Source organism: Schistocerca nitens, chromosome 10 (genome assembly GCF_023898315.1).
Source record: "Schistocerca nitens isolate TAMUIC-IGC-003100 chromosome 10, iqSchNite1.1, whole genome shotgun sequence".
NCBI lineage: Eukaryota > Metazoa > Arthropoda > Insecta > Orthoptera > Acrididae > Schistocerca > Schistocerca nitens.
The window spans coordinates 21,497,645-21,515,839 of record NC_064623.1 but is presented as its reverse complement, the minus strand read 5'-3'; the positions used below and the strand labels follow the sequence as shown (position 1 = coordinate 21,515,839).

The 18,195-nt window shown below is 47.0% G+C and overlaps 1 protein-coding gene across 1 annotated transcript; it reads right to left on the bottom strand.

The window, feature by feature from the left end:
* Window positions 1-247: 247 nt before the first annotated feature.
* On the bottom strand, window positions 248-18,195 carry LOC126210617 (proteasome subunit alpha type-3). The gene is made up of 6 exons (XM_049939910.1): window positions 18,058-18,195; window positions 17,639-17,721; window positions 17,439-17,562; window positions 16,036-16,284; window positions 13,509-13,621; window positions 248-519 (listed from the first exon to the last, which is right to left on the bottom strand). The coding sequence occupies exons 1-6, from the start codon at window positions 18,076-18,078 to the stop codon at window positions 342-344; spliced, it is 768 nt and encodes a 255-aa protein (XP_049795867.1). The 5' UTR covers window positions 18,079-18,195; the 3' UTR covers window positions 248-341.

Below are 18,195 nucleotides of genomic sequence, written 5' to 3'. Positions count from 1 at the left end.
TCAGTGGAAATTATTAGATGATTAGTCTGGCATCAATGAACTGTTCTAAGACTTGCCTCCATTATGTTTCTCTCGTAGGACAACAAAGTAGTTAACAATACTCTAACACACCTGTCACATCCAACTTATAAATAAAGGAGCCAACAAAGGAACATTGTTAATTAAGATACAAGAAAAGGAAGAAAAAAAGTGTGGGAAAACTTACAAGGGAGCAAGAGGTTTACATAGTAGATAACCAAAAACAGAATGAGGCTTCCAGCATTTTATTCCAGAAACTATTAAAATAATGAATGAGCACATTAAAGTTGGACAGGCACAAAATGAGTCTTCGCAGAAGACAATCACGTGTCTATCGTGTCTGAGTCAGAGTCGTCCTCCATCGCAGCTTTGGCTGCCTTCTCTGCTTCTGCGAAGACAGGTGCGGGCACACGCTCGTGCAGACCTTTGGTTACATTTCCTACCCAGCTCAATTCAAGTTCAAACTGCTTGTCCTTCAGCTCATCATGGACAAGGTAGATTCTGTAAGAAAATAAAGGTACTGTAGCACTGTGGTTAAACTCCAACATTAGTCCAGATTTGGATAAAGTATTACACTTTCATAAACCCAATATGGCATATTAATTTCAAAAAGATAATGTTCATTTTACAATTACAATAATTCCAAGCCTTTTGTAGTTTCACTTTAATGACTTCCAGTATTTACCTGTTTCAAAAATTACTGTATATTACTTACGTGTGTGTTGACCGAGTTGTAGGTAACTGCTCTTAGGTAGGGTGGTCAAAGTGGTCTGTGCCTTTCACTAATTCTTAACTCATCAGAAAAGATTCCCTATCAATTATTTTTTTGTTTGGTGAAGTGGTGAATGCATAAGTGTCACAGAGAATGTTAGAGAGAATGTATGGGCCTACATTTGCAAATTATTTGAGCAGAATACACAGGTCCGAAACTGACAGCTGGCCATAGTTAAGTGCTTATGCCTGAAATTTCTTATGAATATAGCTCTGAATTTGTAACAATAGTGTGTTTGGCAAACAGTGTCCGTAGGAGTGTGCTAAATGCCAACACAACATGCTTTTAGAATGTACAACATTTTCTTTATGGAATTGGTTCTGGACTGGAGTGCAAAATTTAGGACCATATACATCAGTTCAAGTTATGATGGTACACTATTAGTCATTAGAATAATTATGAGGATGTTTCCAAATCACAAAATCTGACATGTATGCAAAACATTCTGTAGTATGTCATACATTGTCATTGAGTGTGGCAGTTCCACTGTCTATGTGCCACACTGACTTGTGCACTGTTTTTTGCAATAAAACTTACACGTCATCTATTTAATTTTCATATAGCCTACACAAATTAATTTTTCTTATTATGTGAGGCCACTTATTTCTGCTGTACCACGACTTTACATCAGTTTCAACTCCACCAGGAATTATGAAAAGGGCTGGAAAGTTGTAGTCCTGAATTCTGAAATCACTCTCAGTTCATTACAACTGTACAGGCAATGGCTCTCAGTTCAGTGGAACTGTACAGGCAGTGGCTAAAAAGACAGTGCCTAGTACGCAACCTAGCTAAAATGATCTCACGGCGAGAGGGCCAGGTGGCGGTCGTCCAAGCTCTTGGAAGAGGCTTAATAACGCGGAGCTTGTTCCCGTGAAGGGAGGACAAGTGATGATGCCAAAGTGACAACACCTGCTGACAGACAGCAATGAAGATATCATCGAAGAGAATGTAAGAACCAGTGAGCTGAGATACGAGGACTGCAGTCTTGGCAACAGCGTCAGAGACCTCGTTTCCTGTCAGATTGACATGACCAGGAACCCACATAAACATCACAGTGGCTCCATCAGAAGTGAGCAAGTTACAGTTTTCCTGGACCCGTTGCACTAAGGGATGGACAGTGTGTAGCACATAGAGGCTTTGAAGGGCACAGAGTCAGAATATATGACGCAATTGAAAAGCCTCTGTTGCCGGATCTACTGCTTCGTCTGATAGAGGGCGAAAAGCTCTGCTATAAATACTGAGCAGTGTTTCGGAAGCCGATACTGAAAAACGTTGGTGTCAATGACAAAGGCACACCCCCGCCACGGTCAGCCAAGAGCCATCAGTGTACACAAAGGTACTATCGCGAAGTTCCGTGGGAAGGTTGTGAAACTGAAAGTGATAAGTGACGGAGTAGTGTTCTTAGAAAGCGAATGAAGGCCAAGGTGAACATGGGTTGTCACAAGAAGCCAAGGTGATGAAGGGTTCACACCCACTGGGAAAGTAGCACGTAGCGTGAAGTTAAGCTGCTGGAGAAGAAGCCGAAAGTGAACTCCAGGAGGTAACAGAGAAGAGGGACGCAGCCCATACTGGTAATCAAAGGGGTCATCAAAGAAGGTAGCGTAGGATGGGTGGCCACGCGTGGCAGACAAACAGTATATATATCTGCTGAGGAGAAAGTCACGGCAGAATGACAGCGATAGTTTGGCAGCTCGTGGATACAGACTCTCAACCGGGCTAGTGTAAAAGGTGCCTGTGGTCAAATGGATGCCACAATGGTGGATAGTAATGAGACGGCATAAGTGAGATGGACGTGCAGATGCATAAACAAAACACTCATAGTCTAGTTTCGAATAGACAAGGGACCGGTACAAATGGAGGAGGGGATTCCACCTGCTCCCCAGGAAGTATCACTGAGGACACACAGGACAAGAGGGATTGCATACAGTAGGCTCCCAGGTAAGACACATGGGAAGACAAGACAGTTTCCTATCAAGCACGAACCCCAGGAATTTTGAAGTTTCAATGAATGGAAGAGCAACAGGCCCAAGTTGTAAAGATGGTGGAAGAAACCAATTGTGCCACCAGAAATTCATACAAACAGTTTTATCAGTGGACAAATGAAAGCCACTGTCGATGCTCCACGAGTGAAGACGGCTGAGACATCGCTGAGGATGCCGCTCAGTGAGACAAGTCTGTGGAGAACTGCAACAGATGGCAAAATCGTCAACAAAACGGGAGCCTGGGATGCCCGGCAGGAGACAGGCCATTATAGGGTTAATGGCGATAGCAAAGAGGATGACGTGGAGGACGGAAGCCTTAGGCAAACTGTTATCCTCGATAAAGGTGTCCGACAAGGCACAGCCTACACATTCCTTGAAAACTTGGCCTTTTACAAATTCCTGAAGGAAACAAGGCATGTGGCCGTGGAAGCTCCCACATGTAGCAAGTGCTGAGGATATCAGTCCTCCACCAGGTGTCTTAGTCTTTCTCCATATCGAAAAACACGGCCATAGTCTGGGATTTCTGCAGAAAACCATTCATGACACGGGTGAACAAAGTGACGAGATTGTCAACTGCAGAAAGGCGTGCTCAAAATCCACACTGTGCAGCGGTTAGTAAAGTGCGAGACTCGAGTTACCGTACCATCCGTGCATGAATCGTATGTTCCATCAACTTGCAAACACAGCTGGTGAGAGAAATGGGGTGGTAACTAGAAGGAAGGTGTTTGTCCTTACCAGGCTTAGGTATGGGTGTAACAGTGGCTTCACACCAGAGACTGGGAAACGTGCATTCTGCCCAGATGCAGTTGTATGTATGAAGCAGGAAGTGCTCGTCCACAAGAGCAAGATGCTGCAACATTTGAATGTTAACACTGTCTGGCCCGGGGGCAGAGGATCGGGATGAAGTGAGAGCACGATCTAGCTCCCTCATATTAAAGCCGGCATTGTAGCACTCTCGATTCTCAGAAGAGAAGGGTATCACACAAGACTCCTCTGCTTGTTTGCGATGGAGAAAGGCAGGGCGATAGTGAGGTGAGCTCCAAATCTCCGCAAAATTGGGGCCCGTAGCGTTGGAGATAGCAATAGGGTCCAGATGACACCATCTGCCACTGCCAGGGTGGAAATTTGGGAATGTGTCTCGGTCCCAGAGGGCAGTCAGAGGTAGGTCCACGAAACGGAAGGAGGAGCTGAGCTGTTAAAGTAACTAGTGAATGAAATCCAGCTAGCTTTCTGCTATCCTGAAGAACGCAATGACACTGTGCATGCAACCGTTTATAATGAATGCAGTTTGCCACAGCAGGACGACGGTCAAAGTGCGGAGAGCACATCTCCGCGTGCGAATTATGTTGCAGCACCTCTCAGTCCACCAAGGGACTGAGACACAGCATGATAAAAGAGGAAGTGCGATGAATGGATCATTCTGCAGCGGTAAGGGTAACATTAGCAAGCTATTGTACTTAAGTCATCACAACCTGGGAAATGTTGTCTGTCGAAGGTCACCAGGGAAGAGCAGAGCCTCCAGTCGGCCTTAGTAAGCTGCCATTTGGGTGTGCACATACTCAGGGTAGGAGTCAGCAAACAGATAGCATGTGGGAAATGGTCGCTCGAGTACGTGTCAGAGAGAATGGACCACTCGAGATGATGGACAAGCGGGACAGCGCAAAAGAGTAGATGCAAATGGGAATAGATGCCAGGAGTCTGAACGGAACATGGGTGCCCCTGTGTTAAGGCAAAGGTGGTTAAGTTGATTGAGGTCGCCAAGAGGACACTTTTCGGACAGCTTCTGGGAGAACCCCAAAGGCGATGGTGCACATTAAAGTCACCAAGCAACAGAAAGGAGTGATGTAGCTGCCCAATAAGCTGGAGGATGTCTGTCCTGGTGACAGTGAATGATGGAGGGATATAAACAGTACAAATGGAAAAAGTCATGTGAGGAAGGGAAAGGCGACCTGCAACAGCCTGAAGATAGGTAGTTGGAGAGATGCGTTGAATATGAACGTCATCCCGTATGAGCAGCATGACTCCCCCAACAGATGGAATGCCATCCTCAAAAGGGAAGGTCAAAATGGACCACGAAGAAATGCAAGAGCTCAAAGCAGTTGTGAGTGTGCAATTTTGTTTGCTGGAGGCACAGAACAAGCGGACGCTATAATTCTAACCGCAATCATAAATCATCTTCGTTTGACCAAAGGTCACGAATGTTCCACTGAAGGAGAGTCATAATGAGGAAAGGGGAGGAGGGAAAAAATGAAAGGCTGTCATCTTGGCGGCCATAGAGTGCAAGCCTTCAATGACACTCTTCTACAGGTACAGAGGCCGGAGGATACTGCTCCACAAGATCTACAGAGGTGTTGGCAATCTCTCTCTCTGTCTGTCTGTCTACAGAGTGCAGGACACAAAAACAGTTGGCAGTGTGCACCGGAGACACAGAGGTCCGCCGGGTGAGGGTATCAAATGGTGACTCCGTCAAAGAGGATCTCCGAAACAGCAAAGGAGAAGACCGTTTGCCTTTGTTTGACTTCTTCGAGCCTTTCCAGTTGGCAGAGGAAGATTCAGATGTTTGTTGGCTGGAGGGAGGAAGGAAGTCTTCACGGGAATATTCCTTCTGCCCTTTTTTGCCTGCCGGTTGTGTAGCAGGTGACTTCACCCCAGGAGGCAAATGTCTGGCGGCCTGTTGTACAGCTTGGATGAGGAGACAGTGATGCTACCATGACATTGGGCGATTTCACAACCGCAGTGTTGAATTTGAGGCCGCATGTCCCCGTGGCCATGCTCCTTCACAGAGCGAGATGCTGCGAGAACAGTACTGTAAATGCCCGATGCTAGAACGCAGGGTTTTGGGCTAGCAAATAACTTGTGAGTGACAGGGTAAGGCACTTTTTCCTTTACCCGGATCTCCTGAACAGCCCACTCATTGGGATACACAGTACAATTTTGAGAGGAGGCGGCACAGTCACCGTTGCAGTCGATACAGCGGGGAGGAGGTGGCAGACAATCGCCCTTGTAAGCATCCCTACCAAAGGTTACACATTTGGCCGGGTGTTGACGAGACATTTGAGAGTGGCTGAAACGATGACAACAGTAGCAGCGCATTGGTCAGACTGTGGGAACTCCACAGTCTGCTTTGATCTTGGACAGAAGCACCACTCTATCAAAGGTGACAAAAAGAGTGTGTGTGGGCACTAAGGACACATCTAACTTTTTCATCGCCCGATGGATGGCAATGACACCTTGATCAGAGAAGTATGTTTGGATTTCTGCCTCAGTGAGACCGTTGAGAAGCCTAGTTTAAATAGCACCATGGAAAAATTCAGAGTTCTATGGGCCTCAACATGAACAGGATAGTTGTGGAGAAGTGAAGCGGCAAGCAGTTGCTGTGCTTGAGAATCAGAAGTAGTCTCCAAAAGCAAAGTGCCACTGCATAATCGAGAGCAGGATTTGACCAGGCCTGGCAATTGCATCAACTCCTTTCTGAATAAGAAAGGACAGACTGGTTTCAGTACGTGAAACCACAAGGAACTGTGGTGCAGCTGGGAGGGTCTTTGAATTGGGAGCTTCATTCCATTTACACGTCAGACATGGACTGCGAAGATGATGACTGGTTCACTGCGAGAAAATCACCCACGATTGCCAGTGTCTCCGATGGCGCGCTCCTTCCAACTGCCCCCCCCCCCCTCCTCAGAGTGTGGGGCTCACATGCCTTAGGTGATTGTTCACACCTAAGGTCACACCTCCCAAATACCTGACAGAGACCAATCAGCAATTTGGGAAGGTAGGAGCTCCGGCAATCACCCCTCCCTGGGCCAGCCTGTATCAGGGGGTACGTGTGAAGTCTAACTGTCTACCTGTGTCTGGGAAGTATGCGGTTGGTTGGTTTGTGGGATTAAAGGGACACCAGACTGCAATGGTCATCGGTCCCTTGTTCCAAAACTTAAAAAATGGCTCTGAGCACTATGGGACTCAACTGCTGAGGTCATTAGTCCCATAGAACTTAGAACTAGTTAAACCTAACTAACCTAAGGACATCACAAACATCCATGCCCGAGGCAGGATTCGAACCTGCGACCGTAGCGGTCTTGCGGTTCCAGACTGCAGCGCCTTTAACCGCACGGCCACTTCGGCCGGCCTCCAAAACTTAAAAACTACCACACAGAGTAAAAAACGGATAATAGAGACAACAGACAACACAGGACAAGAAAAACTCAAAGAACAGACATAACAAATTAAAATCACACGGAGTGTGGCAGTGGTTGGCTGACCATAGAATAAAAAGGGAAAAGCCAACCACCGAGAACACATTAAAAACTCAGTTTAAAACCGTAGGCCAAAGGCCAGAATCAATACAAAACAATAAAATAAAACATAAACACTCATATTAAATGATAAAAAACCCCTGCCCGAATAAAACGTAAAACTAAGCCAGCCATAGCAGGGTCATCAGTTAAAAGGGCAGGGAGCGTATCAGGCAGCGCAAATGTCCGCCTGACCACAGCTAAAAGGGGACAGGCCACCAAAATGTGGGCCACTGTCAAAGCCACCCAGCAGCGACACAGAGGGGGGTCCTCCCGACGCAGTAAGTAACTGTGTGTCACCCGGGAGTAGCCAATGCGGAGCCGACAAAGGACGACTGAGTCCCTGCGGTTGGCTCACATGGATGACCGCCACACAGTCGTTGTCTCCTTAATGGCACGGAGTTTATTGGGCGTGATCCGATCGCGCCATTCAGCGTCCCGAAGCGCAAAAACTTTTCGGCGGAGGACCGCTCGCAAATCAGTCTCTGGGAGGCCAACATCCAGAGATAGTTGCCTGGTGGCCTCTTTCGCCAGGCGGTCAACTCGTTCATTGCCCGGGATACCGACATGACCGGGGGTCCACACAAAGACCACAGAGCGGCCGCAACGGGCAAGAGTATGCAGGGACTCCTGGATAGCCATCACCAGACGAGAACGAGGGAAATACTGGTCGAGAGCTCGTAAACCGCTCAGGGAATCGCTACAGATCACGAAGAACTCACCTGAGCTGGAGCGGATATACTCTAGGGCTCGAAAGATGGTGACCAGCTCAGCAGTGTAAACGCTGCAGCCAGCCGGCAAGGAACGTTGTTCGGAATGGTCCCCTAGAGTTAGCGCATAACCGACACGACCAGCAACCATCGAACCGTCAGTGTAAACAACGTCAGAACCCTGATACGTGGCCAGGATGGAATAAAAGCGGTGGCGGAAGGCCTCTGGAGGGACTGAGTCCTTCGGGCCCTGTGCCAAGTCGAGCCGAAGGCAAGGGCGAGGAACACACCATGGGGGTGTACGCAAAGTGGCCCGAAAAGGAGGTGGAACAGTGAAAACCCTAAGCCCGGAGAGAAGCTCTTTGACGCGGACCGCGATCGTACAACCTGACCGGGGCCGACGTTCTGGCAGATGGACGACCGATCGCGGGAACAGGAGACGATAGTTTGGATGCCCGGACAAGCTAAAAACATGGGCAGCATAAGCGGCCTGTAAATTTTGGCACCTGAACCACAATGGAGGGACACCTACCTCCGCAAGTATGCTGTCCACTGGGCAGGTCCGGAAAGCACAACTGGCAAGGCATATCCCGCTGTGTAGGATTGGGTCCAGTACCCGCAGCGCAGATGGGGATGCTGAGCCATAAGCCAGGCTCCCATAATCCAGACGAGACTGGATTAACGCCTGGTAGAGCCGTAACAGGGTAGATCGGTCGGCGGCCCAGCGGGTGTGGCTCAAGCATCTCAGAGCATTTAGATGCTGCCAACACGCCTGTTTAAGCTGCCGAATATGAGGCAGCCAAGTCAGCTGGGCATCAAAAACTACACCCAAAAACCTGTGGGTCTCCACCACAGCAAGGAGTTCGCCGGCAAGATAAAGCCGCTGCTCAGGATGGACTGTTCGGCGCCGGCAGAAATGCATAACGCGGGTCTTGGCAGCCGAAAACTGAAAACCATGCGCTACAGCCCAAGACTGCGCCTTGCGGATAGCGCCCTGTAGCTGACGTTCAACAGCTGCAATGCCAGTAGAGCGGTAGTAAAGGCAGAAGTCGTCAGCATACAGGGAAGTGGAGACAGAATTTCCCACCGCCGCAGCGAGCCCGTTTATTGCAATTAAAAACAGGCAGACACTGAGGACAGATCCCTGTGGTACCCCGTTCTCCTGGACTCGGGAGGAACTATGGGAGGCCGCGACTTGCACGCGGAAGGTACGATACGACAGAAAATTTCGGATAAAGATCGGCAGAGGGCCCCGAAGACCCCATCCATGAAGCGTAGAAAGTAAGTGATGACGCCATGTCGTATCGTACGCCTTCCGCATGTCGAAAAAGACAGCGACCAGGTGCTGACGGCGGGCAAAGGCAGTACGGATGGCCAACTCCAGACTCATCAGATTGTCGGTGGCGGAGCGGCCTTTACGGAACCCACCCTGAGACGGAGCCAGAAGGCCCCGAGACTCCAGTACCCAATTCAAGCGCCGGCTCACCATCCGTTCAAGAAGCTTGCAAAGAACGTTGGTGAGGCTAATGGGGCGGTAGCTGTCCACCTCCAAAGGGCTCTTGCCCGGTTTCAAAACAGGGATGACAATGCTTTCTCGCCATTGCGACGGAAACGCACCCTCGACCCAGAGACGGTTGTTAAGGTCGAGGAGGCGTCGCTTGCAGTCCACTGAAAGGTGTTTCAGCATCTGACAGTGGATGCGATCTGGCCCAGGAGCAGTATCAGGGCAAGCGGCAAGGGCACTGTGAAATTCCCACTCACTGAATGGAGCATTGTAGGATTCAGAATGGTGGGTGCGAAAAGAAAGGCTCTGACGTTCCATCCGCTCTTTAATGGAGCGGAAGGCCAGGGGGTAATTGGAAGAAGCGGAACTCAGAGCAAAATGCTCTGCCAAGCAGTTGGCAATTTCGTCGGAGTCTGTACAAACTGTGAGAGCGCAGGGACGCTGACAGGGGTCCGATAGCCATAGAGGCGTCGGATCTTGGCCCAGACCTGTGATGGAGAGACATGGAGGCCAATGGTGGACACATACCGCTCCCAGCACTCCTGCTTGCAGGGATGTCGCTTGTGACGCTGGAGCACCCGCCGGTGATCTTTAATCGCTTCAGCGATCTCAGGCGACCACCAAGGCACAGTCCGCCGCCGAGGGGACCCAAAGGAACGGGGTATGGAAGATTCGGCGGCAGTAACGATGCCCATGGTGACCGATTGAACCACCGCATCAATGTCATCATTAGAGAGAGGCTCAATAGCGGCAATGGAGGAAAACAAGTCCCAGTCAGCCTTATTCATTGCCCACCTGCAAGGGTGCCCAGAAGACTGACGCTGTGGCAGTGACAGAAAGATCGGAAAGTGGTCACTACCACACAGGTTGTCATGCACTCTCCATTGGACAGATGGTAAGAGGCTAGGGCTGCAGATCGAAAGGTCAATGGCGGAGTACGTGCCATGCGCCACACTGAAGTGTGTGAAGGAACCATCATTTAACAGCGAAAGATCGAGCTGTGCCAATAAATGCTCAATGGTGGCACCTTGACCTGTCGCCACTGACCCACCCCACAGAGGGTTATGGGCGTTGAAGTCGCCCAATAATAAGAAAGGTGGCGGCAATTGGGCTATCAGCGCAGCCAGGACATGCTGCGCGACATCACCATCCGATGGAAGGTAAAGACTGCAGACGGTAACAGCCTGTGGCGTCCACACCCAAACAGCGACAGCCTCTAAAGCTGTTTGTCGAGGGATAGACTCGCTGTGAAGAGAGTTAAGGACATATATGCAGACGCCACCAGACACCCTTTCATAAGCTGCCCGGTTCTTATAATAACCCTGATAGCCATGGAGGGCAGGGGTTCGCATTGCTGGAAACCAAGTTTCCTGAAGAGTAATGCAGAAGAAAGGGTTAAGGCTGATCAAGTTGTCGGAGCTCAGCTAGATGGTGGAAGAAACCGCTGCAGTTGCACTGGAGGATGGAATTTTCCATGGCTGAGAAAGGCGTGACCGGACTGGGAACGCAGATTACGCCTCTGGGTCACCTGCTGCCTCCGATGGAGCACCCGTGCAAGTGCTAACCATTGCGTCTGAGGGACCGGCGAGATCGAGGTCCTCAGCGGACGCAAGCATGTCCACCGCATCCTCAGACGCAGAGCTTGTAGGTAGCGGTGGAGTAGGTGCCACCGCAGGTGTCTTGGTCTTACGGGTCTTCAATGTCGTTTTCTCTCGCTGTTCCTTTGGTTTTCGTTGTTGAGAGGGCTTATTGGAGTCAGTCTCCGGGACCGAAGATGATCGCGAAGCTCGACGACCAGCGACTTCTTCAGCCACTGGTTGGTGTCTGCTGTGCCGCTGGTAGGAACCTGGGAAGGGAGTGACCCGAGGGATCCCTTCCGAGCGAGAGAAGCCGAAGAAGACTTACGCTTCTCTGGCTTAGAAGTGGGGACTGGTGTCCCCGGTGGTTTAGTGAGTGCTGCTCCCGAGGTAGATGGTGTGGGAGCAACAGCGAGAGAAGGGGCCCCCATCGTCAAGGGGGCAGGTGAGGTCCTCTGACTCTGAGAGCTGACCGTTTGTGGTGCAGCTCAAGGAGCTGGAACAAGAGTGACAGTTGAGGCATAAGATGCCATCATGCGCACGGGATGTAGCCGTTCAAATTTCCGCTTAGCCTCAGTGTAAGTCAGTCGGTCCAGGGTCTTATACTCCATGATTTTGCGTTCTTTCTGTAAGATCCTGCAATCTGGCGAGCAAGGTGAATGAGGCTCTGCACAGTTGACACAGATGGGAGGTGGAGCACATGGAGTATCGGGATGAGATGGGCTTCCGCAATCTCGACATGTGAGGCTGGAAGTGCAGCGGGAAGACATATGGCCGAACTTCCAGCACTTAAAGCACCGCATCGGGGGAAGGATATAGGGCTTGACGTCACAACGGTAGACCATCACCTTGACCTTCTCCGGTAATGTATCACTCTCGAAGGCCAAGATGAAGGCACCGGTAGCAATCTGATTGTCCCTCGGACCCCGATGAACGCGCCGGACAAAATGAACACCTCTACGCTCTAAGTTGGCGCGCAGCTCGTCATCAGTCTGCAAAAGTAGGTCCCTATGGAAAATAACACCCTGGACCATATTTAAACTCTTATGTGGTGTGATGGTAACATTAACATCCCCCAACTTGTCACAAGCAAGTAACCTGCGTGACTGGGCGGAGGATGCCGTTTTTATCAAAACTGACCCAGAGCGCATTTTGGACAAGCCCTCCACCTCCCCAAACTTGTCCTCTAAATGCTCTACAAAGAACTGAGGCTTCGCAGATACAAAGGATTCCCCATCAGCTCTAGTACAGACGAGATACCGGGGCGAATACGTGTCACTGTCATTCATTGCCTTTTGTTCCTCCCATGGTGTGGCCAGGGATGGGAACGATTTGGGGTCATAAACGTTACCTTTAAAATGAGCCCTCGAACGCTTAGAGACTGCTGGTGGCTGGCCACCAGCAAGAGATGATGTGCCACACTTCATTGCGTGTCATCCACCCTGATGCCACCTACTCCGACCAAGGGCCCTCCCCATGGGCGCCACCCAGCCACAGCAAGGGCCACCTGGCAGGATGGCCATTGCCGGGAGTCCTGATGCCCCAGGGAGATGGGCATCTACTCCTTGGCATACATGGGGAGTAAACGGCGCAGGCATCAGTAGAGCAATCCCTGTGTTGTCAGGGGGCTGCAACCAACAGGGTACATGGCGGCCCCACCACAACGGATTGGCTACCGTGCTGGATCTTAGGTGCAAAAATGTATGAGGTCGTCGTCGCAGCGAAAAACAACACTGCACAGTGCAGCGTGGAAATCGCACCCATGGACGTATCCTCGCCCAAGAGATGGAAAACGAGCTGGACACCATTGCAACGACGAGAAAGCCGGCTAAAGGTCTCAATGCACGACAGATACAGTGCACCATGTAAGGCGCCCTTCCCCAATTGGCTCGCTCTTCGGAACAATTTAGAAAGATGGAGGTCAAACCCGAGAGGGGACCATCACATAAGGCCGAAACATTTGAGACTCCTTTTTTAGTCGCCTCTTACGACAGGCAGGAATACCGCGGGCCTATTCTAGCCCCCGAACCCGCAGGGGGGGGGGGGGGGGGGGGCGTGGAGTATGCGGTAACCAGTCACCGGTTATGCGTCGGATGCGTGGGCTGGCCTTCAGAAGCGCACAGGGAGGAAGAACAAAAAGAGGAACCCCATACGCTGAAGTGGAGGAAGTATAAGAGAAGGTGAGCAAAGAAAGAAAAAAAGGAATGGTAAAAAATGGTGAGACTGTTCTGACGTCAGCCACTGATAATCCCAGATGTTCTGCAAGATAGGGAAAAAGAATAGCAAGAGGACAGACATGCAGCACGGAAGGGAAAAGATGCTGCAAAGGTTGGGGCCCCATGGTAGCCAAGCACGAACCCACCAAAGAGCAGCGAGCTCCCTGGTGGTACATGCAAATGGTAAAACCAATGTTTTCATACAAACTTTAAAGCATGCAAGAGAACAAATGGATTGCCATACTAAACAACAGGCAACTCCAAAAATAACAGCAAGTGTAAACTCTGACATGGGAAACACGCAATAAGTTCCATACTAAAGAGGGAAAACTCTATTAGAAATTCATCTATATTTAAAAATGTGAAAGAGCTGCAGGGCAGACTCACTTATTCGGTTCATGTATTGTCACAAGTGAGTAGAGAACTCCACCACTTACATTTTTGCAGCATCCTTCACCAGATCCTTGATACTGATGGAACTCAGCTTCAGCTTTTCAATCTCTGTTTTTGCAGCCTGTTTTGCTTTACCAACAGCACAGCCATAGTAGCCCTGAAATGCGTTACATTGTTATAATATGGAATAAATAGACATCTTCCAAACTGGAGCAAGTTGGAGAAAAGAGCAGTTAAAAAACAGCAGCTCCTATATAAAATACTTCAGAGTCTAAAATATTACTTCCAAGCCTCAAACATACCATACTTACCCAAGTTTAACAATAAACAATAAGTCAAGCCTGAATGTAAGATGTGCCTTTTATTAAGAGCCTACTTGGGAAAATTTTATTTTTAACATATTCATATTAATCAAAACTGCAAGCTATTTTAATGATACGAAGTATCTGCATTAAAAAATTAGCATTATACCTATTCTAAACTTATGCCATTTACTGATTGTCTACATTCTGATAGTACAAGGAGAAACACAATAAACAAAAATAAATGGTTTACATTATTTTTTAGCTTCACATCTTTATTTACTTATTATCTAAATCAATCATCTGTGGTATCGCTATTTTTTAACCACCACCACCACCACCTCAAGCCGGCATGCAGTGTACTTTGTATACATGTAAAGTAGCTCTCTATGTTACCCAGGTAAAAACATGTCTGAGCAAAATCATAGTATAATCTTAGTTTATGTGAGCTAAATCACTGTTTAATTAAGCAATAATAAAATAAACTTTCATTGTATCACTTTGCTGCTCCATATAAGTGTTACCCCACAGTAATCACCCTTTTGGAGCATTAACCAGCCCAGTTGCATCACATCCCTGTCAAATGCTTATTTGATTCCTAATTATCTCGTAGACAACTGCCTCATTGTGGGATTGTCCTGCCAGCTTTGAATCGGGTCATTTTCTTGCACAGACTGTAGAGTTTTTTCTCACTTATCTCGCTGCCTCCTTTATATTACTGCTGCCCAGGCTGACATATAACAACACAACTTATTACTGTGTTAGCTGAAGCAATGATGAAGGAACAGGTATGGGCTCACAATTGTAAAACAACAATGGAATGGTGCAAGACAATGTTATTTGCAGTTGGTGTACTTTATACATAGGTGCATCAGACAGCGCTTAATGAATAAAAATGTGCAAATTTTATTAGATTATCACTGATGCAAGTACACTAACCTCACCTCTGGTTATGACATTCAGATGCAGAGAAGATCACAACACTATGAGTGGTTGGAAGAAATGAGGAAAGTATGTATTTCATGTGATATATTCCACAGATCCTAGTTTTAGAACTACAAATTTATATTTACATTCACAGTTTATGTTTAAAAATGTCTGTTAATACCCTATATGCAAACTATTTATCATGTAGGATATTTTGGTAAAGAGAAATAGTAAGTAGAGAATTTATGCCAATAACTTCTGGCCAGAGAAGTTGATGTGTAATACTTGTTAACAGAACAAAGCTGTGTATGATGAAGTGAAGACCATTTCCGTATGCTCATTTTCTATAATAGATATTGTCACCTTAATTTTCTTCCTGCTTCACAACTGTCTGTGGCCTTTATGAATCACAGTTAAGTTGAAATTATCGTGTATTGTCTCCATGAACTAATTACAAACCTCAAACTCTCAGACCCACGTTTTACAGCTGTTATTTGCATCTAATATCATTTGCTACAGTTTATTTTTCTTACAGCACTGACAACATAAGCAAAGTCAATGACAACACCATGTTGTCCTCTCAGCTGCTTACAGCTGAACCAGCAGAAATCGTGCCACTTTGGATTCGCACTGTAGCCAACCCTGAAAATCAACAGTTCTGTAGAGCAGTAGCAACTTTAATGCTGCTGTTGAAACTCAAGTGTTTCAAGTGTTCTCTAGTGTTAAGTCTCTTGTAGAAACATATGATACTGTTGAGTATTTGTCCAATTTTGAAGTCATTTCAGTTCCAACTACAACTGGATTCATGTGAACTGCATCTAGGCATGGCAGACATTCACAGAGAGCCAGGATATATGATATACATTCCCATGGTTAGCAACACAACAAAATTTGCTGCCTGCTAGTCACTTCCCTCCTGACATTTGCCCTAGTGCTCCACCGAGCTAGTGCCACTGTCCACTCTCTCACCATTCCAGTTCCTACACATTATACCTGTGCATGACCTGAACTGCCAAAGGATCAGTATATGTAAGATGACCACTATATTAAGCAATTACACAATGTAAAAATTGTAACTTCAGGAACAGTAGTTAAATCTGGAAATATTAAGACAATCTTCTATTTTTCAAATGACAAATTTCAGAAAAAATCTCGTCTTATACTTGAGTAACACACACACACAAACACACACACACACTCTCTCTGCTCTGCACAATACTGCTTATGCAAGTGGACATGCGCATGCATGTGTGTGTGTGTGTGTGTGAGAGAGAGAGAGAGAGAGAGAGAGAGAGAGAGAGAGAGAGAGAGAGAGGAGAGTGTGTGCATATTTCTTACTCACATAGGAAACTCCTGAAGGATCAATCATGAACATAGCAGGCCCATCAACAGGTTCGTAGCTGCTAAGAACCACACTACATCCGAATGGACGCACAGCACTGTACAAAGTGTAAGCGTGCATGTAGCCCGCAACCCTGTCCACTAAGTGACGCAGTGGGATTCCATCTCCATACTGGGCGCGGTAATTGGCTGCTTCTGTCCGGGCAGTCTCCACAATCTGGCGTGCATCTGATATCAAACCAGCCACAGCCTGGAAATATCAGAAAAATCATTTAGTTTGTTTCAAAGCAACAGTATCAAAAATTGGGCGAGACTGCCTATTCTAATTTTGTACTTCTGCCATGCATTGTCCTCTTCTAGTTCAATCCAACATTTCCTTCTTGCCTCTCCTCTTCACACTTCCACTCCATCCCAAGTCACCCCCTCCCCCTTCATTACACCTTATTTTCATGCACAACAATAGTTCCACTGCAACATTAGTATGTAGCCATGCCATCAACAGGAATAAATGTTTACGCACTGCCTTTGATCAATAATTTAATATATTAGTAAAGCTACTTCTAGTCAAACTTTTCTCTCCTGCCATAGCAGTCTCTAAAATTTCTAACTACTAAATTAATATAGGGCCTACTAAACTGTGTGTCTAACCTTCAATCTTTATATGATGAAGCGCACCTTTTATAAAAGTCTTTTGAGCCCAAGAAGGTCTTTTCATCATGTGAATGCTACCTTTGTCATACATTACTTTATAACAAACACTGTCTTTCTGTGAAGACTTTCAATACAGAAACAGAAAATTCAAGGCAGTTACTGTTGTATGGCCATCTTATGTACATCAAAAATGACACTAACTCCTATGACTGTGTCCTTAATAACGTTTTTTCCATTACAATTTAACAGGGATCAAGTTTTAAACTATATTTTCAACACTGGCATGGCTATTAGAGCCAACTATTTGACACACAAGTAAAAATGCAGCTTTCATGCATCTGAAGGTACGACAGCTTTACCAAGTGAGCCCTCACAACAGTTGCAACACCCTTATCATATAATGGCAAGTAAATTAGATACTGAAACTTCCTGGCAGACTAAAACTGTGTGCCGGACCGAGACTCAAACTCGGGACCTTTGCCTTTCACGGGCAAGTGCTCTACCAACTGAGCTACCCACGCACGACTCACGCCCCGTCCTCACAGCTTTACTTCTGCCAGTACCTCGTCTCCTACCTTCCAAACTTGGTAGAGCACTTGCCCGCGAAAGGCAAAGGTCCCGAGTTCGAGTCTCGGTCGGGCACACAGTTTTAATCTGCCAGGAAGTTTCATATCAGCGCACACTCCGCTGCAGAGTGAAAATCTCATTCTAAATTACATACTAGTTCTTCTATTTTACCAATTTTTTACTTACCATTCCAACATGTTTGTCGATATTGAATATTCTTTGGTTCGCACCTGGCTCATACAATTTTGAAGTGACAAGTTTTTCGACGGCAAATACAACGCCATCTTTTCCCCTCAGGCCTATTACAGTACTGTGAAAATATTCAAAAACATTAATTGACTTTAACATTGGTACGACGAAACAATGTGCGTGCAACAGTTTCTTACCCACTGTTATCCACTGCTTTCTGTGCATATTCCACCTGAAAAACACGACCATCTGGCGAGAACTGCGATGCTGAGAGATCATACTGAAACAAAATAGTGAAAGACGATGTGTACGGTTGAAACAAAATACATAATAATTGTAAACACAGTGGTTTGGTGACATTTTCCACACAATGTTGCATTACGCCTTCTGTAAATTGGAGTTTCTGGAGAAATGGTTAGCAACTATTTTTGAAATAATGTTAAATAATTAACGCTGAACTGACACTCCGTTTTAACATAAGTGCAGAGTGAATATCTATTCCCACCAAAAATTTGGAACTAGTTGAGAGCAAACCAATTGTCAGTATTTCAGTGTACAGTACCTGTAAAAAGCTTTCACAAGAAAATCATTCCTTACTTTGAATGTAGCTACTTACACCCGTTCCTATAGAGCTCATGTTAATTATGTTCTTCTTTTTCCTCAAACGATAACAAAACTACAATTCGTCGTCCACAACACACGGTGATACGGCAAATTGTTTTTCGTGAAACAACAGACTGTCTGTGGATTCAAA